Source organism: Microtus oregoni, unplaced genomic scaffold (genome assembly GCF_018167655.1).
Source record: "Microtus oregoni isolate MIOR12 unplaced genomic scaffold, Mior012 000027F_ref0000203, whole genome shotgun sequence".
Lineage (NCBI taxonomy): Eukaryota > Metazoa > Chordata > Mammalia > Rodentia > Cricetidae > Microtus > Microtus oregoni.
In genome coordinates, this window is record NW_024543086.1 from 6,191,348 (window position 1) to 6,215,247 (window position 23,900).

At 38.1% G+C, this 23,900-nt stretch overlaps 1 protein-coding gene across 1 annotated transcript in view; it reads right to left on the reverse strand.

Annotated features, from left to right (window-relative positions):
* Window positions 1-3,265: 3,265 nt before the first annotated feature.
* The window catches only part of Gabrb2 (gamma-aminobutyric acid type A receptor subunit beta2), a 201,642-nt gene continuing 181,007 nt past the window's right edge, over window positions 3,266-23,900 (reverse strand). Inside the window, exon 10 of the mRNA XM_041675991.1 lies at window positions 3,266-7,338. Within this exon, the coding sequence (XP_041531925.1) occupies window positions 6,991-7,338 (348 nt within the window). The 3' untranslated portion in view covers window positions 3,266-6,990. The remainder of the gene's footprint in view (window positions 7,339-23,900) is intronic.

Sequence of the window (23,900 nt, forward strand, 5' to 3'; positions counted from 1 at the left end):
TATTTGGAATTTTAAAATAACTAAGGGTGAGGGACACTGGCTTTGTCCCTGTAGTGTACACTGGACCTAATGGTTTCAGCTGTGTGCAATGGTCAGGGACCATACATGTTGACCTCTACTTTTCTTGTGTCAGGCAAACTGTGGAAAGGCTTGAAAAGCGACAAAATGAGTGAAGACCAGACAAAACTGTTTAGCCTTTTTTACTGATTGTTTTAGTTATGATTTCTATTGCTGAAACAAAACACCATGACCAAAAAAAAAAAAAAAAAAAAAAAAAAGTTGGGGAAAAGAGGTTCATTTGGCTTCCAAACAAACACTTCCAAATCATAGTCTATCATTGGAGGAAGTCAGAACAGGAACTCAAGCAGAGCCAGAACCTGGAGACAGGAGCTGATGCAGAGGCCTTGGAGGGAAGTTGCTTACTAGCTTACTTCCCGTCACTTGTTCAGCCATTTTTCTTATAGCAGCCAAAACCACCAGCTCAGGAATGACACTATCTACCATGGGCCGGATTCTCAGCTGAGGCTCTTCTCTCTGATGACTCTTGCTTGTGTCAAGTTGACACACAACCAGCCAGTACAGCAATTAAGTAGAAATCATTTATAAGAATTTGGGAGTGAGTTAAGGAGGCTCTGCTAAACATTAGGCAAGATATTCATTTTTGCTGAACATAAGTTCCTTTTACTGTTAAAATTATAGTAAGGATTCAGGGATCCTTTTCATCTAGTTATTGGTCTTCATTTACATGTTGAAGGTTAAATAAATGAAAGTCTTATGCAAATCATGTTTTCATGTAGAAAGTTCACCCAGTTCTTAATTAGCTATCTCTACCATATAGTATTGAGAGCTAAACTAAGGAAACATAGTAATTTCTGAGACATTTTAGAGGTGGAAAAAAACATTCCTGAAATAATGCTGTTTGTTCAAAGGTGATAATAAGTAAAAACAGTAGCATATATAATTCACATACCATTCACTGTACCTTGTTCTGTGTGAAGAGATCTGTAGTTTCATCTTCCCACCTACATTAAGAGGAAGGTAAATTTATGCCTCAAGTTTACAATTAAGTATGTATATAATTATTGCTTAGTAGGCTTCATGTAAGTACTCAAGATGAAGTCTATAGACAGTGGGTTCCAAGCTTTTAAACTACCATGCTACTCACAAAATTAGAAGCATGTAAGCCACAAACACAGACATTAATGAACAATAAAACCACACAGAGAACTTTTAATTTTTATTTATATTTCTTAGGTCAAGAATTACACACTAATCAACATTATTATATATTTACATGCTGAAACTGGCTGCGATAAGTTGAAATTCATGAAAATAATTCTTATGTGCTATTCATTGATAATCTTCTTTTTGATTTTTACTACTGCATGTATCCCAGAGATTTTTAGAAGTCCTGTTTTGAGAAAGACATGAAAACGGATGCAATGTATCCTGCTAGTGCTTTGCCTCTTCTAGCTGTTGGGAGAGAGCATAGTGTGTGTGTGCTCAGAAAGGCTACAAGGTCATTGTAAGGCTGATAATCACTACATTGTGAAGAAACTAGAACATCACGCCTTAGAAAAGGACAGTCCAGAACTACGCAGGAACAATTCCGTAACAGAACTATTTAAACACCCATGCAGAGAAAAATGGGCAAGTGGCACACAGTTTAAATTATAGGCAACTTTGTTTGAGTGAACTGTGTCTAAAATAAATGTGGCTGGACTCTTAATCACTGAACCAAAATACAAAGCAAGAAAGAATACAAGTTGACGGAAATGTTGACCTGATTCAAATGGCGCAAGGAAGAGGCGTGGCCTCAGATGTAAGGTGGAGTAACAGGGAATGGCACTTTGCTTTAGAACTCAAAGCAAAGTTTTGTTTTTCATCGTTTTGGATGTTTATCACAAAAAGGATGTCTTAAATCAAATTAAAAATCGATGTCAAAATCTTGCACATATCTAGGGAAATGTTCTCAATGAATTCCTAAAAGCTAAAGCTATTCAAGGGTACAGATGTTTCCCAACTTAAAAATAACAAACACACAAACAAACAACAATTTGCTCAGGGCAGCATCTGATTTTACACTCTATTGACTCCTTACTATTTTTTTAAAAACCATCTTCCTACTGCGTTTGAAAAAATTATTTAAACTTTGGTGTAAAGCAGTGTCTTCCCCCCCTCCCCCCACCATTTCCTATTTTTTCCTTTCCTTTTGAAAAATAATTCTGGAGTCTTTGGTTGAAAGGAATAATACTATCTAAAGACAGAATGCTACTCTCTAAGAAAGCAAACAAAACAAAATCTCTTCTAGCATGCATTGTACGTAAAAAGATGTCTGGAGCGGGCAGGAAGAAACATTTTTGTTATCCGCAGTACTGCTACAAACCTCTAGTTTTGGGGAAAAGCCATAGTCTGCAATCTTTGGCTTCTTCTACTCTAGCTTAGAAAAACTATTACGTTAACCCTAACCACTTTTCCTTTTTTCAAGTTGCCATTTCCAAAGCATCTCTTTGTTGTTAATATGACACCAAAACAATGCTACGTTTCCCACTGAGAGTGAGAAAATGGGAGTGAAGAGAAGGAAGTGGAAGACAGTGGTGTGTGTGTGTGTGTGTGTGTGTGTGTGTGTGTGTGTGTGTGTCTGTGTATACTCCTACCTGTATGTGAGAGACAGCAATGGAAATCCTTCTGTCTGGGATTCCCAAATCATTTTTGCAAAAGGGTGTTTAAATTACTCTGCTAGGGCACTCCAGTAAACATACTTAGTAAAAAATAAATAGATAAAATTAAGACAACAACGCTAAACAATTCTTTTTATCTATTGACTATTAATTTACAGCATCTTTAATTATGTACATATTGTAACACATCAGTGTAAGCCATAAACAGAATTAGTACATTGCCTTACCATAAAATACAAATTAGAAGTTAAAAATATTTAAGAAATCTGTTTAAATATTTACACACGCTCAGTGAACGTTATGTTTGCTTACATAACAGACTCTGTACACTTAGCAAAATGGCATGAATGCTACAATGGTAATTTTCCCTAACCAACGTGGTGAGGGTTGGTTTCAGTTTTTCTTTTTTTTTTTCTTTTTTACTCCTCCCAAGAGGATTTATTTTCCCATTTTCTTATTTTTTTTTTATTTTAAATCACCAATGGACAATGCTATCTATGTCCTTAGAGAGCAAATGGACATTTGACAAGCAATGCAGAAACTACTTAACATCTGCTATTCTGAGGTACAGTAGTATTGTAGTGTCAAACTGTGCAATGTTCTTAGGAACGTAGGCATTGATCTGCTGAAAGAGATATTCAGTACCCTGTATTACTTATTTCAGGATGGTGACTGTTGGTTGCCAAATAAAAAAAAAAAAAAAGACTCATATACAGGCTCAATGAAGGGAACAACTCATTAGCTTATTCCTTTTGTTTCTGACATATGAATGCATACATATGCATGTGTGTTTACACGAATCTCTATATACACATATACACATGTAGATATGCTATAAGACCGCCTATGTCAATGCTTTCAGTTTGTGTTTTTAAACATGAAGTTAGCCAGAAGACTGAAACACAGCGACCTACAGAAAATGAAAGTGGTCATAGTTGTCAATTTTAAGCAGGTCTTGCTTCAAAAACCACTGTGGTTAATTTCTTCATTGGATATCCCACTGCATGGCCGTGAAGTGTTGTGCTTTTGTATGCTTACAGATTATATCTGTATGTGGTCCTAATGCTAGAATGTTGAGTCTTTTGGTATTAAAAAAATCATTATTATTATCGTTGTTTTTATTATTTTACTTAGCACTGCTCTTGTGGAAATGAAGAGACTGAAGGACTTGATGACTCTGCTTGAGTCCTATCCCCTGTTGTTAAACAGCAGTAGAAAGAATTGTAACATTCCTATGCAAACACATGGGTATGTCGCATGAGATTTCAGTTCAGAAGTGCATTTCATACCTACAAGCAGTCATGTACAATAAATATATATATATACAGATTGAGATCAGAGATTTTGTTTAGACTGTGCAGTTGAGAATCAGAATTTGCCCATTAATTTCTCAGAGATGGAAAAACACCTTAATTGCTGGCTATCTGGTTACTGTATAATCAAAAGAAAAAGCTATACATATGTATAAACTGATTGCAATACCATATTAAGATTGCCAAAACACACCTTGGTGGTCCTTTAGTTTAATTACTGGGTAACAAACTAATTGGTTTTCCCAGATTCATCAGACCTAGCACCCTTTCCTGCATTCTAATTCAACTAAAAACATAAAAAACAAGTTCTACATGGACCACTATTCCTGGACAGGATGAGGCAGTGCTTTCTTCCTACATGGTTATTGAATGCCAACATATGGCTTCACTCTAGGACATTGGTTCCAAGGTCTTATCTTCTTTCCGCATTAGTGCAGAAATGTGTTTCCCGGTCGTATGCACGTGAGGCCCCTGCTGTGAGGCTGCTTCCCCCCATTTTGATCTAAATAGATTGCCTGACTTCCCTGGACATCTAAGATTTTGTTATAACCACAAATGACAATATCAAGGATTTTTTATGGCTTTTATGGAAATCGCAAATGGGAGCCTAGACTTAGGCTTTGAATTGTCTCTAGAAAAATCTCCTCAGAATGGCGTGTCACAGGTGTGCCCCTGAGTTGATTGTTATGCTTCTTTCATGTTATTTCGTATTCGAGCATCACCCCTTGGTGACAAGGGATAGGCACTTTTATCACTGTGATCCCCAGAAATGATTGCGTAGAAGAAAGTGTGTAGAAGCTTGAAGAAGAATCGTCACTCTGAGAACGTGCAGAGATCCTCCATTAGATCTGTGATCCCATAACTCTAAAGTGTTCAAGTACTTAATCAAGCTACAGGCGCCAGACTTCCCAACACTGATAGAAACCAAACCATCCCAAACCAAACCAAACCAAATCAAACCAAACCAAACCAAACCAAATCAAATACTCTACCATGCCAACTTTGTGAAACTTTAGAAAATGAATGTAAATCTATTTTTTTTTTTGCTTTTTATTTCTCTTTCTAATTGTTGGAATGAATGTGCAAAATAATGCTTATTACCCCAAGTTTCTGAGTCACAAGAGGAAGTAAGTGGATCCTTTTCCTGCAGGGTGATACTAGACTTAACTCCTATGTACTTACTGGGTACCTTATTCTGAAGACAGATTTTTTTTGATTGTTTTAAAAATAGAAGCAGCAGTCATCCTCTGAGGAAAAGGTCAATCAGAGCCAAACTCATAAAAAAAACCCTTAATATTCTAAGTTTTCAGTATTTTCTGTAGGTGAAAGTCAAATATGAAACCTCTCCATTGACAAAATATAAATATATTAGCCTATTCTCTTTTCTGTCTGATATATGAATGGGTATACCCAATTTAGAAAGATGAAAAATGGCATAATTGGAAAGATAGAACAAGAACTACACCATCCTACCCATCCTGGTTGTCAGTTATCTACACTTCTGCAGCAACAACTGAGAGCTCAACCCTCACCATGGCTTTGTTCTAATCCCGTTGTCCCCTAGTTCTGGCTTGCTTAAGTAGATTGTAATATATACAGTGTAAGCACCCTTTAAATTATCAAACCCAAGTGACACACAGATTCCATCTGTGCATACACATGCCTTGGAAAACATAAAGATGGACTTCATGGACCATGAGAAAACCCAACCGTGCAGTCTCTATAATGCCTGTGGTCTCTGTCTTTTAAGTGTAAAAAGAGAATTTGAAAAGCAAGAAAAGCTAAAGATGCTGATCAATAGTTTAGAGTAAATAACAAATTCTCTTTTTAAACTACTGTCTTTGATTCAGAAATAAACTGATAGGGAGATGATGTAGGGGCAGCTGACCCTGAGAAAAATGATCTGGTCATCTATGCTCTGTGTTTGATTATTAGAAGAATTCTCAGTTTAGCCCAACAAGATATTTTTAATTTTCTTCACTTTTCTGATTGACTTTTATTCTCTTCACCTTTCTATTTGATAGCTACCTCTTGGTGAGATAAATGATTTAAAATGTCTTCCTTATGTATGCTAAGCTTATGCTCATGAGGTCGGCAAACCAATTCTTCTCACGCTACTCTTTGCTGCTCAGCACTGTGCGCAGACCAGATGCCACGTGGCCCTGACAAGGGTTGCACTCACTTGTTTTGCTTTCTCTTGAACTACAGTCATTTCTGGATTTTTAACCCTGCTTTGCGCTGTTAACTCATCTTTTAACCAGCTAGGAAATAGCTTGTTGGCAAAATGTACATTTTGGCTCCTGTGCACAGGCTGCTCAGAAGTCTTCCTCTGTCTCAGGCTAAATTGAAAGATATCTCAGATGGTTCTTTCTAGGCCATGAAACAGCAGACAAATTGACTTTCTAAGTCTCTTCTTTAAAGCTTTGTCACACCTCCCTACTTTGAATATGCTCAAAATATGTGTTTGTCAATTAGACCCTTGACAATCACCTCTCCATGACACATCATCTGGCAAAGACCTCACTGACCATATTGAAGTAACTAACATGCTTCCATTATTGCGGGATAATATTTCATAAGCACAGTGTGATCCCAACAGCGTGCTGATCTTAGGAACAAAGATGGAGAGTGAAATGACCATGTCTCAGAGAACTGACTGCCAATGCTAACGAGCTTTCTAACATCTTCTAGAATCTACATAATAACCTTCTAAGTAGGCTGTGTGCTAAACTGATAAAGTGGACTACTTCACGCACGATCTCTGCAGCATGTATAAAAATCACTTGCATTGAAACTGGAAAACCACAAGGACCTTAGTGTATTCATTACTTAGTAGAAGCAACCCAAATGGTATGAAATGGACCACGGGATAGGCCAGCAACTAAGGTATTTTAAGATCACTTTTGTCCTGGATTGATGTGTTTTCCAAGTCCTACATCAGGCTGTACAACTGTTTGAGGAGTAATCTAGTCCTTGCTTCCCACGGAGGTTGTAGTTTAGTTCACGTAATAAAGCCAATAGACAATGTTGAAGAAGGAAAACACCACCGGGAAGAAAATGCGGGACCATCGATCTATGGCATTTACATCAGTCAAGTCAGGGATGGTGATTTTCAGTTGAGAGGCACGTCTCCTCAGGCGACTCTTCTTTTGTGCCACGTGTCGCTCCAAAGCATTGCGCCCAAAACTATGCCTAGGCAACCCGGCTTTCCGATACTGGATGCTGGAGGCATCATAGGCAAGCATTGTGCTCCTGGGGTCTCCAAGTCCCATTACTGCTTCTGATGTGGCCATCTCATTTTTTATCTCGAGAGTGCTAAGTAAGATGTTCTCATGTGGGTCCATCTGTAAGGAGGAAGGATCAGAAAAGGTATATCTGAAACCGTAAGCCTTTGTTGATGCTTGCACTACAAGGAACTATTACAGGTACTTAAAGAAGCATCTCTCACAGTGACAAAGAATTAGTTTTGCTATTGCAATACTTGACTTTAATTGCAGCTCTGCAGCTATGTGCTATTTGAGTCTCAGGTTTTCCATTTATTAGATGGTATAGATTCAACCCCAGAGGATTCTTATAATGTAATTTTTCTATCAGATTAGCTAGCACAGTTTCATAATTTCTACTTACCTCATGCAGAGAAATAGAATATAAGAGATGTTCCTATACATAATTTATAATATTGATATGAACAGATGCAGAATCAACTTATTATGAATTGTATAATGATAGGGAATTAACTGCAGGATTATATTCATGTCTTTATGTAACTTGTATATTTACTGAGTTTATATATTTTTAGAATCAGTGTATACCAATAGTTATTATTCATTTTTCTTCCATCTTGGTAGTGTTGTGGAACTGCACCTGAAACTTACATCATCACAGGTAAGTGTCCTATCTCTGAGCGACATGTCCATCACCATTTTTTAAATTATAAAATAAGAAAATGTAAGTTCAATTTTCTGTCCATTGAGAAGTAGAACATTTTTGTATGTTCTACAAGAATCCAACACTTTCGCTGAGGAATTGATCACACAGTGCCTCACTACTTTATTTCATTGACCTTTATAGGTTGAGAACAAGCAAACAAGTAAGCAAGAAAATAAGCAAGAAAGGAGCCATGCCAATCTTTCCCTGCTCTTGACCATGGGTATGATGTAATAGGTGCTAGAGTTCCTGTTTTGAGTTCCCTCAAGTGATAACTGTAATTTGGAATTGTAACTGAAATAACACCTTTCTCCCAAAAGTTTCTTTGGGTCAGGATATTTTATCACAGCAACAGAAATGACAATAGGCCACCATGTTTACAGCACCAGTAGCGTCCTCTTCAAGACAAGAAAAATAGGGCCTAGAGGCCAAGGCCAAGGCAGATGTTGTCAGTGGCACAGTGGCAGAGAGTAGGGGTGAATGGCCTGGCATGTCTTTCCTACTGATTTGTCAGTTGCACTGAAATGCCAATTACAGTAAATATACTTATTTTGTTCATATTTGTCCTTCTTTCTGATAATTGTCTTGAGGGCACATACAAAGAGGTCTTGGTATTTCACTGTCATATCTTCAAGCATCCTGCATTGTTCTCTGTACAAAGCAGATGCTTAATAAAGAGCAGTTGAATGAAATTAATGTTGTGATACTATGGAACCTGATTAACATCTTTATGAGTCATTAGCAAGTTGGAGTCAATTATTTCACACCATGCTAAGGATCAGAATATCACCTCTGATATTCTGATCAGAAGCACCTCTGCAATCCCTCTTTGCCCTAAGGTATCTTTCTGTAGGTACACAGGTCTCTTTATAAAACAGAAAAAGCTAGAATTCCATGGCACCCAGTGTCACTTCCAGGTCCGATTCTTCACCCTCACACAGAGAAGAGGACTTGGCAACTAACAGCTTAAAATTAGGTTTAAGCATTTTATTTACAGAACCCTTTTAGCTATCCCAGAAGCCACATAGAGCTGGCGTTAATCCCAGCTGGAAAATAGTGAAGACGTGGCAGAGGAGGAATTAGCTTTAAATCTGTTCCACTTTTCCCTGCTGAAGCATGGTAGCAGTCTGCCTCGGTAAGCCACAATCTGGAGGCTTGCACAATTCTCAGTAGGAAGGATTGGATAAGAATGCTTGCAATCAAATGTCTTACTACTAAAGGTAAGGGCTGGGGTAGACTCGTGTTAACTCAGTGCCTTCAGATGAGAAGAGAAAGCATCTGTGCTCTGGCTGCCTATCTTGTCCAGTCTCCTCATTCTAGTTTCTGCCTGGCAATGCAGCATGTGTATCTCTATCCTCCGTTTCTGTATCCCTGGTGCAAACGTCCTTGACCATGTGGCTCCCTGATGTTGTGGTAGGCTGAATAATGGTCGTATGACTTTTTAGGAGTCAGTGGACATGTTTTGAGTCTTCAGATGGACAGAATAGAATAAATATACTCAATCAATGCCAGTAGATTTCTACCTAGAAGCAGGTGTCCCTGAGTCTGCAGAGTCTGTCGGCATATTTAAAGTGTAAGAGGCATTCCTGGCTTATAAAGTAGCTAGCACAGACAAGGAGTCTGTGCTCTGATGTTACCATGCCTTTGTATGGTGACATGTCTGATGCTAAGACAAGCTGTCCTCAACCCTTCATCATTCCCTTTCTTCTGCTTTTCCTTTCCTTCTTCCCTACTTAACTCTCTTCTTTTCTGCCTCTCTCAGTCTCTCTCCACTTCTATCTCATTGTTTCCTTAAGGAAACATGCGTTGGGTTTTACATTATCCCAGACTCAAAGAATACTAAGATATGATTCATCTCTTTCAATGGTCTCAAGAAATCCATAGGAAAGGCAGAGCAGGAAAGGAATTAGAGACATTTTTATGTCATAAGAGCTCCTTATAATTCAAATTACAAATGAGGTTATCCAGGTGAGGAGTATGATCTTCGCATGTAAATCAGTGTTGAGTTTTAGTATTTGGACTGGAATCAAAAAGAGCCCAAAACTTGCAATATTGGAGGCCCTGCCTGTTAAATTGGTGGCACTGTGTTTCCCTGTATATATTGGTCTTTCTCACTCAAAGGGAATAAACCGTGAAAGGAACCAACTCATGGTGTTATAGCTGAATGTAACAGGAGAGACTGACATGCTCTTTTACATATGTTTTAAACGGTAAAGGGATAAAACCTAAGACACATTACCTCTTAAGTTTATTTTAATTCTCCATTGTGTGCATAGAAGCAAAATTATCAATAAATATTTTCTTAGAAAAGAAGAAAAATCACTTATGAATTCTAAATTCAGTAATGATTATCTGTTGTTTCATGTGGAGATGTCTGTTGTTATAAGACGATGTTTGCTATGAAGCTTTTAGAGAAAGATTCATAAGGTACTTTAGAATAGGCATTATTCTCATTTGAGATGATAGGGAACAGAAAACCAGGAAAAATGAAGAGAGTTACTTCAAGTGTTACTATTCATAGGTCATATAAGAGTATATCATTGCTGGGTTATGGGTGCAAATGCATTACATCAATGCTACTTTAAACCTGTCTTAAATCTACCAGGGAAACCTGACTCAGGTGGTGTGGGAGAGGATAAGTGGCTATGTCTTTGATTCCCAAGCTCAAGTATGCACCACAACCCCCAAGAGACCTTATTAAAACACATCTTTGGCTTCCACTCTTATGATGCCTGACTCAGCAAATTTGGAATGCATTTCAATAATCTGCATGTCTAATAAGTTTCTAGTTGACACCGGGCTTCTGGTCTAGGGTCTATACTTAGAAAAATGAGTCCTTTGGACAGCAGCTGAAGGACACAATGTGACTTCAAATAAAGAAGCAGCAGGGCTCAGAAAAAATGTTGAAAAGGGAAGGTTTTGGCCAGAGGCCATCACCGAGCTGAAGAGTAGCTGTCACAGAAAACATGTGCAGCTTCCATTTATGCAGCAGTTCCAAGAAATAAGTATCCTATCACAAGCTTCATGCAATTATCATTTCTCTGGAACTCGACAGAAACTATGAGAGAAAGGGAGAGATCTTCAATCTTCCCATCTTAAATACGAGAAGCTAAAAAAAAAATGGCTAGAGATAGGCCTACGTGTGTCCCTACGAAGTACGCATAGTTGGTACACAATCTGGCCCAAGATCTGCTTCAATTTACTCAAATCTAAGTGCTGAGTTTTGTCACAAAATGCCTTCTCTGTATGCTGCACTTCGGTGACAATTTTTAGAAAACTCAAAGGTACAGACATTTTCACGTGGATTTGGCTAATTTTAAACATAAATTTCTCTTTTTTTAATTTTTCACTCTAATCTTTTCTGATTGACTCTCTTCACCAGAGCAATGGACAGGAAACACTGCTCATCTAATCAGTTTTGTACTGAGGACATGAATAAGATATCCTTTCCTTTAACTAATCATAAGCGCTGCGCAGCAATCTCCATTGCCTTGGAAAACAGACCAACATTGCTATGACATCATTCTCTCCTGGTATTTCTACTTGATCTAATAGCCATGGGTATTTTGTTGGTAGCAGGTGAAACAAGATGGAGGGAAGCAAAAACAAAGGGAAAGGGAGGAGAAGGAAAGGGATGGGAGAGTGACCCTGCACACTTGCAGACTGGCTGTCCTTGCAGGGAGCCTTTTCGCTGGTTTTGCATGGTCCTCTTATTTCCGACTCAAGTTATTCACCCTTCTGTTTTGAAAAGCACACTTGGTTTGGAGACGCTTTATGAAATCACCATTATCAATCGAATCTGTTGTTTGCCATTCAACCCCATTCCCCATACATTAAGATGCACCTGGAGCTGCAATTTTCAATTAAGAACCAAGTGCTGGATTTTGAGAGACAGACAAGGATTCCTGCAAGGAACCTCTGGGAATGAAGACAGCTTGCATATCATTGATTTGGCAGTCCTTCTGTCTGCAGAGACAGTGCTGCTGAGGCACCTTACCTTACAGAGTGACCTGGGAATTGCTGGCACTGTCACCAGCAAATTAACCCAAGACACTTGCAATACAGCCTTGTTTTGCTTTCTTGTTGTCACAATGCCAACTTTTTTTTTTTTTTTTTTCTGGGAAAGGAAACTGGGCTGGCTAAAGAATTCGATTTTTTGCAGTTTTTTAAAAAATAATATACTAAACTCTAAAAAGTGTGCCTTAGTTTTATAAAATAATCAGTCAGCTCCAAGTTTGGCTGTAGATTCTCTGTTTCTATCCTTTCTATGCCTGACTTAGTACCTACAGGGATGCCCTATGTCTAAGGTCATTACAGAAAGACAAATCACATCACTCACTGGCAGACTAGCTTACCTGAGAAGGGGAAACAGGGCTATTTTAAAACTCAGTTCCCACTGACATTATCCACCAAATGAGAAATTGCGAATAAATTAAAAACTAGTTCTAACTTTGCAGTTTCCCATCACTGTGACTTGCATCAGCAGGAGATCTTGTTTTATCTTTCACAAAATGGCACTGTGGCTTCTGAGACTTGAAATGCTAAGGCAACAAACCATCAAGCACCTGGGATATCCAAATCTGTCATTCTGGAGGGGGAACTCCTCTCAAAATACTAAGCATGTCTTCAGTATTCTGAGAAGTAAAGGAACATTCAACGAGCAGAATATGTGATGGAGATTCTAGGAGTGCAAGAAAAGGCCAACACTGTTGACTCTTCAAGTCAGTGAACCAAAGTGCGCGGGGATACAGCAAGCAAAGTAAAAGAATACTTCCAAATATCCAGGTACCTTTCATTTCATTGTTTTTATGTACATCCTCCCTTCAATCCTTCCCTTCCCTTCTTTACCTTCTTCTCCTTTCTCTGCCTATCTTTTACTTTCTTTCTTTATTTTTTTAAATTAACTAACACACAAGTACTGTGCAAACAGCATATGTCTTATCCAGAAAGGCTAGATGGGATAGGGGAAATAGCGAACCCAAGGTTCAATATTTTTTTTTCCTCTTTTCAAACCAGTATATCTTCAGTATAGAAAAAGTGAAAATGTCTCTGTGTTGGTCATTATGGATCCCTAATGCTGTCTAAAAATTTGCCAAAATTATGTGCTTAAACAAAAGAAATGAACAAACAAACAAACCAAAAACTACAATGTGCTAAATTAAATCTCTAACAGAGTTATATAAGTCTGGAAGCTTCATCTAAGCCAGGCTGTGGAAACCTATGACATGGAACCAGCCAAGTGCTGAGAGATAAATCCTGCACGATCTTACTCACTTGTGGACTCAATGGCACTGTGACACCACCATTAACAAAGATGCTGCTTTTTCACAAAAACCAGGATAAATGTAAGATCTGCTTTCTTTTTATTCAGTTGTTCAGTACTACTATCATCTGGAGCCACAATTTGCATCAGAAACAAGTTCGTGATTGCTTCAGGCATAATAGTATGCTTAAAACCTTTTCTCATTCTTAAAAGTAATTAGTAGAGAATGTACTGTATTAATTATTTTCAGTATAGAGTAAAAAAGTAGTATGAAGTAGATTTCAGCATCTTTGAAACATGACAAATATTGTAGTTTTGATAATTCTTATTTTTTTAACTGAACATGGATGTATATCATGAAATTTCTTCAGGAAACTTATTTTGTGTTAAAGCATCATCAATTATGGAAAAGGGTCAGTCACCTGTGTGATCCTAATGTCATCATCAGATGAAAAATTTCTGCTTCCCTCAAAAAAGATACCATCAAGCCAGCAAACTCATCAAATGAGCTGGAGGATGGGTTGTTTTGAAGTATAAGGATCTTTTCTGAAAAAATGGAAGCAGAACTCAGGATCAGAAAGAGAAGACTAAGTTTTTTCTCTTCAAAGTTCCTTGGTGATGAATCTTATAATACTTTCAATTAGTGCAGGTTCAGTACTAAGAACCCCTTGATAGGCATGACCTCTGTTGAATTGACACCCTTACCCATTAGATCCTTCTTCCAGAGTGCCTGCCCTTTGCAAAATTACAAGCATTGACAAGAACACTGGCCTAAGCAATGACAGCTGATTCCAGTTCTGACTTTCTCTCCTCCTCCTCCTTCCCATGTCCTCCCTCTCCTCCTCCTCTTCTCCTCCCATTCCTCCTCCTCTTCCTTTTTTCTAATTCTGTCTTGCTTTCTTCTCCTCCTCCCTTTCCTTCTTCTCTATACCCCTTCCTCCTTTATATTGTTCTTCAACACTATTATTTATTCTTGGCCTCAGGACTCCCTGTCTTCTCCTGGGGCTTCCTAAAATTAGAGAAAGGTGTCATTATGCCCAACCCTTTAGTGCATTTTAGCCAGAAAGTCTAGATGGACTAGGGAAGCCTTTGTCGGCTCTGTCCTCTGGGTTCAAACCTGTTTGGTAAGCTCCCTAAATCTCTGCAACCCTTGAGAGAGGAGATGGAGAAGGTGTGTGGCTTGATACTATAGATCCACTATGCTGACTGCTTCCAGGTATCAATGAACATTCAGAATAAAACTAGTTGAATCTCTGGCAGTGTTATACTAAATCTGGGTGATGGGGGTTATCAAACAAATTGGAAGCAGGTATAATGGAGCATATGGAAAAGTTTGTCCTTGAGTGAATTAGACTAAAAGATAGCCTACCTTAGCTACATCTTAATAAAAAGTTCTCAGCATGTGGTCAAAATTACAGCCAAGCGTTTGGCGTGCAGGGAATGACACAAAGTTCTTATTAGATTTAATTCATACAAAGTTCTTTTATAGCTGCATTTAATTTATAATTAGCAACTAACTTTTTCCATCTAATGTATGAAATGGTATCAGGAGTTAGATACAGGAACTTTAAGGCAAGACATTTCCTGGTAATTAGCATTTCTTTTCCTCATTGTGTAGGGCATTGCAGAAGCCAATTCTGTAGGGTTCCTCCCCACTAGTAATTCTTAGGTAGTGTTCCTGATTTTTGCTACCTTATGGATTTTTTCAAATCTTTCATTCTCACAGAAACTAACTGATATCTTTTGAAGCATGCTGTCATGCTCTACATAGAGAATGAAATATTAGTTACAGGTAGTTGTGTTGTGTTTCTATAGACTATTTGGATTAAGATAGAAGGGTAAGTGTTAAAGTTGGAAGAGAAGAGAACACATTCAAACTTCTATATTCCAGATTATTAAAGCACAGTCAAAGTGTACTAGGAACATTTTTTTTTTGCAAGTTGATCAAATCCTTTCTTGGTACCTCTTGTTGATTTAGTAAAGTATATATTAAATTTGAATACAAGATGTACAATGGGGAAAACCAATAGGGATCAGTTTGACATTTTCTGGAGGAAGGAAAATTGAAAGTATACATATTAACCACCATAATTTTGTGCATTCACAAGAGGTTTCAATTATCACATACTCTCACGGGGTAGGGAATGGAGTCTACTTTGTAATAAACTTTCCTAGGTTCAAAATATTTCTCTCTGGGTATAGTTATGTTGCTCCTGGTTGGTTTTAAATTTCTAAACTCAACAGTTCTTTCTGCTTCCAAGCCTGCCAAGTAGCTGGAACTATAGATATAAAGCATTGCATCATTTAAAGACCTGATTTGGGAAAGTTTCCAGGAAGTGGATGTGAGAATTTAATACATCCAATCAAAATAACTCACAGAAGAATGAGAAAAAAGCATCTCCCAGTTCAATTTTCATTTGTTGCGCTGATACAACCCCTAAGTTAGGATCAGTGAATTGATCTAATCTTTCCATTAACTGGTTAATCTACTCTAAAGCATCATGGGTGGCAAATTTCTAAAGATTTTTACCTATGCTATATAGCTTGTAACTCACAAATTTCTAATTGAAATTACACTTGCTTTTGCTTCATTTCCAAGGCTAGGGATATTCTAATCAATGGTTTTTAGTATGCAGAAGTACAAAGGCAAAAATTACAAGCTACACTGCAAAAGGGGATGTGTTCTTTCCTGGGATGCACACATCATGTCAAGTAAGGTCTATCAGTATGAGAAATAAACAGTGTCTCCAGCCAAGCTCCCGTTCCTCTCATAGTCTTCTGTCTACAAAGATGAGTAACAAGTTCATTAGGTCAAATGTCAAGTTTATCTAAAGGTCATAGTTAACTTCAGCATTGTGGTTTAAATCAAACCAGGTCAAAATCTACCTAGTTATCATGGTAACCCTCTACCTAGTTATCATGGTAACCCACGTCTAGCTTTTATCCAAAAGCAGAGTCTACAGTTTGGTTCCTGTTGCCATCAGTCATGGCAGCAATATTTTATTCTCTCTTGTACTTTTAAATTTTATTATTTATTTATTATTTGTGTGTGTGTGTGTGTGTGTGTGTGTGTGTGTGTGTGTATTCAGAAGACAACTTATAGGTGTTGACTCCTAAGCTTACATCAAACAAGATTGGCAAAAGGCTGAGCTGCACCAACATTCCAGCCTGCACCAGGAAGGATCTCATGAAGCTGCACTTCTAGCTGAGGATCTATTAGCAAGAACTACAAGGCTGCTGAGAGAAGGAGCTGTCACTTTCCTTCACTGGTGTAGCTACTGCTAAGATCCCCCTGTTCCAGTAAGTAACCCCAGACGCATGCTCATACAAGCATTCCTAATTAGGTTGTTAGGAGAAAGAGGAAGTTCAAGAGAAATGGGAGTGGGAAGAGAGTAGTAGGGGTAAATAAAGTCAAAATATATTATGCATGTGCATGCAATTATTAAATAATAAATGAACATATTAAAAAACAAAGTTCAAGTTCATTAGGGCTGAAACAGGACTACTATGTTTAAGAGTATGATCACTTGATGCTCAGACTAAAATAAGGCTGTGTAAACGCAGGCTCATCACACTGTAATCCTAGGTTTATTTAACTTCTCTGAGGTTACTCAATTGTCAAAGAAGATAACATCAACCTATTCGATTAAATGAGGTGACTCAAAAATCCCTTCAAATACTATGAGCTCAATGATGCCAAAACCTTATTACACAGAAGTCAGGAGTTGAACTCGTGTTAATCAAAAAAGGTTTTTTTTTTTTTTTTCTGGTAAAACAGCTCCCAGTGGCAAACATCCTGTGGAGCTGTAGAGGAAGATGTATGCCAGTACCATTTCCACTACTTCTCGCAAAACAAATGCATCCACCCAGGTGTGTTTCTCCTTGCTGTAGCCCTCTGTCCAGGAGCTTCTTCTAGGCACGAAGCTGTGGGAATCTAGTTTAAATATGCTAGGAGGTGTCTAAAACCCTCAGTGTTCAAGGGAAGCCCAAAGACCGTCAATCATTTATCTTTCTGGTGCTTAATTTGGGGACCTTGTTTGCTTCTTTATCCTTACAATGGCAAGGAAGAACTAGAAACATTTCATCTTATTATCTGCCAACAGGATTCGTCTAGTTTTGGAAGTCCCAGCCTGTACCCATCAACAAAATTGAATTTTCTTGCTAGTTCTTATTCCATTTATATATGGGAAATAAATATCTCTTCCTGCAAATGAAATGCATCAATAAAGATAGCGTTTATTATGAAGATAATGTTAACATGGAATTCACATTCTGCCTCAAGCTCTTTGTATAGTCATATTTAAAATTTAAATAGAGACAAAAACACATATGTAGTTCACTAAATTTGCAGATTTAAGCTATAAAGCCAGCTTTGAATTCTCACTCATCTACCAATTTGTTGTATGATTTTGGTTTACTTCCACAGCTCCACTGAACCTTTGTCCTTACAAATGGATTTGTCTCAGATTATATTTTACAGCAATTGAAAGCTAACTAATTCAGTAGGTCCAGCAGCATGTCTGGCATGTGGTTAGGCAAATAAGCCCATTGGTCAAATAACAAAAGTCACACCAGTTCTAAGGTGGTGATAACTTGCAACGTTTACAACCCACAAATTTACAGACTTACTTAGGCAGAAAACACTACTTTTTAAAATGTTTTCTTGCTAGAGTTTTAGTTTCTAGATCAATCTACACTTTCGCTGTGATAGACTAGCAGTGACTTCCTATCCCAAGTGTGAGCCTGATGACTTTAAGTCAGACTCATAACTCCTCCTCTTCCCTTTGACATTGATTGGTGCTGCAATGGAAAAGATAAAATATCCTAAGACAAGGAGGACTGCTACCAAGTAGGCTCTGGCATACAAGGGAAATGCCCATGTCTCCATTTGGGCAAGAAAGAGGAAACAGGAAATATTTTTGCTAATATGGATATACTGTATCAGAATAAGGGGTTCTAAGCAAGCTTTGGAGTAGCCTGGCTTGGTCCTTCCCACGCGCGAGTTTTTGGACATTAAGCAATAGTAGAAAATCAGAAGAATCTCATTATAATAATAGTCATCCCTTCAGATAAAATTTGACCTATGGTTTTAGAGGAGTGTGTGTGTGTGTGTGTTTGAGGCAAATTCTTACTCTGTAGCTCAGGTTACCCTGGAATTCAGTATGTATCCTGGACTAGTCTCAAACTTCCACCTATTCTTCTCCTTCAGCTTCCTGAGTGCCAAGATTGTACCCCACGTAGCTAAATGTAGTAATCTTTTGAGGAAAGTTTAATGATATCTTGCAACATTTTAAATAAAATTTCTCTGAATTTATTTAAGTCACCTGAGTTCTACAATGTGCTTTCAGATCTTTTGGCTTGTTCTTCTCTACCATATCAAAACAAACTTGAATGGTCAGGTGTGTACCTGTTAATCTCACAAACAATAAAACTGAAGAGCAGGGAAATTCTTTAGTGAAAGTCACAGAGTTTTTCCAGAGACTCAGTTACGTTGAGTACCCTGCCTTTATGAATCCAAATTAGATTCTGTGACTGGTTCTGACAATTATAGAAGCGAGAGGAAAGTTATTTTAAAACAGCTTCACATGCAATCTGTGATTAAAATGTGCAACTCAGAGAGAGAGAGAGAGAGAGAGAGAGAGAGAGAGAGAGAGAGAGAGAAAACTAGGCATGCATTCCAGCTTTATATAGTCCTAGCCCAATAACTTATTGGCTTGTATGTGATCTTGAATATACCATTGGAATCTTCTCTATGTTACAGCTTCTGAATGTTACATGAGAGAATTTTCTGAGGTGATGTCTATTCTTAAGTTCACGATAGGCAATGCTAATGGACCAGCCGGTCCTAGACTCAATTGCAGCATCCTCAGTGTAGATCTCAAGGCAGCAGCCATGAGTCATCCCAAGTTGGTACTCAAGGAGTCTTATTTGCATTCCCTCAGCTGGATCTTTGCTATTGCACGTGAACCATAGCTCAGGTGCTGTGGCATCACTGGAAAGTGTGAGGAGATTACAGAATCTGAAATCTTGACTTTGACACTACAGACTAAGAGTTTGCACCCTCCCAGAGTCCTGAGGTTACATGTATGCCTAATAAAGGTTGAGAACAACTGTAATAAATCATCTAGCCCTGACCGAGTCCTTTGCCATTCTAGAAGTCAGTGATATCTGATTTAAAAGGAAAAATAAGGCTTTAGAAGTGCACATGCGTGCAATGTTTCTCACTCAAGCGTCTGGATTAATCACACGTAAGGCTCCACCGAACCCCTCCGGGAGAGTGCTGGAGATGCAGAGGGAGCTATAAACTCCGCAGCAGCCAAAGATTTCTTACTCAGCTGTGGCCTGATGGCTTCTGTGCATTTGGCCAATTACACGGTGCATTACCCTAGTGAGCGCTTGTCAGCCGCACCCCCTACTCTGCCTCCTCAACTCTCTCCTTAGGAGAACTGTTGTTAATCTGACACAGCCTTGTCCAACAGCCCTGCGCCCCATTCCAACAGCCAATTTCCCCTAGCTTGGAGGGTTGAAGATGATGGCAGACAGCACATGTTGCTAAACTCTGGACCACAGAGGCTACATGTTGAGCAAGGAAATAAGAGAAAGACATAGAAATTTGGAAGATGTGGCACAACACTGTGTTCAGTTGCTGCCCTGATACTTTATAAAAAGAGAAATTTTTTTGTGGTCATGTGCCTTCATTGGAGATTTTGTTAAAATTTATCTTCTCTGGCAGTCAGAAATTCTGAACTAATAATAAGCTAGAAATAGAGCTATGGGTTATTTAGAATATTGGTGACTCAATTGTTGTGGCTTAAAGATGACTCTATATGTCCTTGTGTTTTGGGGTAGTGAATAATAGGAGGTATTTCAAGCAGGGGTCTTCATTAACTTCTCACTTTCTACAACCTTAGCAAGTATTAGCTTTTTAGAGATACCAATATTTTAGACTTGAATAATTTGCTCATTGCTACAGCATGGTCCAAGCTGGGGACTGAATGGTTTCTATTCCACCAAAATGCTGTCCTGTGTATTCACACCTCTCAGAGGCACTTTCATTGCTATAAAGACATGGAGGTGCCCTGATGATCAAATTATTATGCACTTTGTCTCATGGGATAGAAGACAGTAGTGTAAGGGGGCATGTTATACCAGAGCATTAGCCTTTGTTATCTAACTGTTGTGTGACATTGGACCAGTCACTTCTGTTTATAAGTTAGTTTCTTTGTTTATAATGAGAAGATCCGTCAAATGTCTCCTAAGAGTGAAACGCTATTCTTTTATACTTTGTATATTCAACCAAGTAGATGGAAGAGTGACTTTTTCACATTTTTAAATTTTCTTTTTAGAATTAAAGTTTACATTGCATGCATCTCCCTCCTATGAAACTGAGGAGCACATATTATCTGTGAAATGAATGAACTAGTGTACAGTTCATTCTGAGTATTGATACTACTAGAATCATCTTACAGCAGCTACAGCAAGACCCAGAAGTCCCAGTGATGTGATATCACTGAATTTGGAAGTGAATGTTATAAAACAGAAAGTATTATTAACTCTGTCCTGTTCTAAGTACTCAAAGCTACAATTACCATTTGCAACTGCAAGCTGCTTTTTCAAGAACTTTCTGCCTGCCTTTTGATATAATCCTTAAGACCACCTTTGCATGGCAGGGCTGAAAGTTCCACTGTGCAAAGAGGATTTGGAAGACCACTGATCTTCCATTCCAAGCATGCACTGCTAAAAACTGAGTTTTGGGGCTTAAGCTACAGGCTGTTTCCACTCCAAGGTGAAGCTGGATTCATCAAGCTAGAACTCCCTGTACCCTTAAACTATTATTATAGAGATTGCTATTCTCTAGGAGTAATCCTTTGGTAAATATTTCGTGAACTGTCATCACATTCATGATGTTCTTTCCCAATCTGTATTCCTGTGAGAAGTTTCATGCTACCCTGCCAAAGGCAATTAGAAGAAGAACAAAGTGTAGCCGAGAGACTGTCACAGGGACAAAACTCATGTGCTTGGTTTCAGTAGGCCAACATTCTCAAATAAGTCCTGGGCTTTAAAAATAGTCTATCTGAGTGCAGAACTGTGATGACTAGAGATTATGAAGGTGGGAGGCATAGGAGGCGAGAGCAGGAAGTTAGATAATGGCTAACAAACATAGACAGAAGGAGGAAGTACAAATAGCCCACATGACAGAGATGTGACAGTTCATGACCACCTTGTGCACTGTAGAAAGAACTAGAAGAACCATACCATTATTTAACGGCTAGGAATTAAATAATGAAAAAGGTATTTAAACATTAATTATCCCAATTTAAGCAGAGCATACTGTATTATTATATTGTGCTCTATGAATGTGACCGATAATAATAATATTCCTTGAAGTAGTGCTCATACGTGGGTACTTGATATTACAGTGTGCTCTCAGAGCGGTAGCTGAGACTGGCTGCCTTCCTCCTCTCCTGACTCAGAGGTTCTACCCCCAACTCCTCTTCAAGGAACCTTCACAAGTACCCCCTGACTCAGGGGAGGAAGCCTGCTGGAACTCGTCCAGCTTCCAGAAATATCTGTAGTTAGGGCTGGTAGAAGTGAGGAAAATAGAAAGCTTGTTTATTGTCGAGGGAGATTTCAAAAATCATGTCAGGGTCCATTTGTGTTGTTTCCCTAGGTACCCGTTGCCAAAATTAAATAAGCGTCAAGTACTCTTGCACATCTTGTTGCCGCAGAGACCTTACCAGTCCTCAATTTCCTTAGAAACACGGAAAGGAACTTGCTGTAGCTGTTGCGTTCTTTTCTTGTTTTGAAATAATTCAATATTAATAGTAAGGTGCTTAATAAAAATTTGATGCCAGCTCTTGTCTCCCAGAACTGCTCATGGAACACATACTTTCTCTTCTTTCTTGTTCAATAAACATTTGGTAAGCCTTACAGAGTTTTCTCAGGAAGAAAATTGTTTCCTGATGATAAAAACTTTACCTCAGTTTTCTAGAATCTGAGAGTCTATCAGGATAAAATAAAAATTGTAAAATAGTTTGTCTATGGATAAGTACAGGCATAAGGAAAAATGGGAAAGTAAATGTTCATATTTCATATGTTCCATCCTAAGTCAGGAGTTGATCATTTGTTTTAAAATTGAACACTATTGTACAATGCTAATCTACTTTCTTGTGGAGATATGATTTTCAGTTTATTAAGCTATTTTTTATATGTAGCCAGGAATAAAGACTGAAGTTTTACAAACAGTCTTTTTGGTGTCTACAGGGGGAGAAAATTTTCACTGTTTCAATTTTTATCCATTTTATCCTTGTACCTCAAGATAAATTACATCTTAAAGTTAGCCTGGGTCATTTCTGGATACATCTGTCTAAGGATTTTTCCATCCCATTGATATTCATTGTTGAAGTAAATCTATATATCTATAGTTTACTTTACAGAATTTTGATAGGGTTTTGACATTATTTATTTGTGGTGAATTACTAGATCATTTGTAAGTTTTCCTTCCTGCTATGTCCTGCAAGAATTTTAGTACAGCTGAAGATAACTACATTTTAATGCTCAAAAGGATTTAGTGTAGAAACTGTCTGGGATAGATATTCTTTTTTAAGTCAGGGGTTACCCTTTTTATAGTGATCCTATTAGGTTTAGTTGATGTAAGTGTAACATTCTTTCCACACTCATTTCTAGCCTGTAGAAAGATCACTCCCCAGATCTGCTCCCCAGCCTCCCTTATTCTCTCTCCCCACCGTGTGTGTGTGTGTGTGTGTGTGTGTGTGTGTGTGTGTGAATCAGTATATGTGCATGTGTAGGGGCGCACGTTTGCGTGAGGTAATCAGAGGACAACTTGTAGAAATCATATCTCTTTGTATACCATGAGGGTCTTAGATTTAAACTTCGCTCATCGGTTACAGGGCCTCAAACCACTAAGCCCTGTCCCTCCCTTTACTTCCCTCTTGTTGCCATTACTGATCTTTTGTTTCTTCTGCATTTTAATCTTCAAAGAAAATCTTATCATAAGAATTGATCTTGAGATGTAATTTTTTTCAGTTAGATTCTCCCCATCCCCACCATGTTTGTCTCTTGTTTTTTGGCCCCTTCTCCCTCGTCTCATTTACCTCTTCCGGTGTTTCTATGCTGTTTCAGGTTTGTATTCCTCATCTTGGTTCAAATTTTGCCATTGGGCTTTCCTACTTGTTTATCTACAGTTTAGGCGGATGTCTCTGAGCTCGGCTTGCATCAACCCTGGCTTTGTCTACATATATTTGCTGTGCAGTGCTTCAGTTGGAGACGAGTGCTGCTTTTGTTTGTTTTATTTTCATTTTTGGTTTTATTCTTTATGACTTTTTAGACAGAAGATAAACTGTATCTAGGGTTATTTTGTTCTTCCATCTCTCTAATACTTAATTGGGCCGAGTAGAACATGTGTTTTTCCGCTTTTTTTCTTCCTCTCATTTTAGAGGTGAAATGAGCACACAGAACACTCCTCTATGGTGCCGGTAGCTATAAAAACTACATACTAAATAATCTAGGAAATAATATGCAAATCAATATGATTTCCTTCTGGACCAAAAATATTCTATTTTCTGTATCATGATCTAACAGTGTACAAAGTTTGTTAGCAATAAGATTCTTATTTTATAGTTGTTTGTAGTAGACACCCCTGAGGAGTTGGCATCCAGTAAAATATTGCCATCATTAATTTGATTTATACTTGAA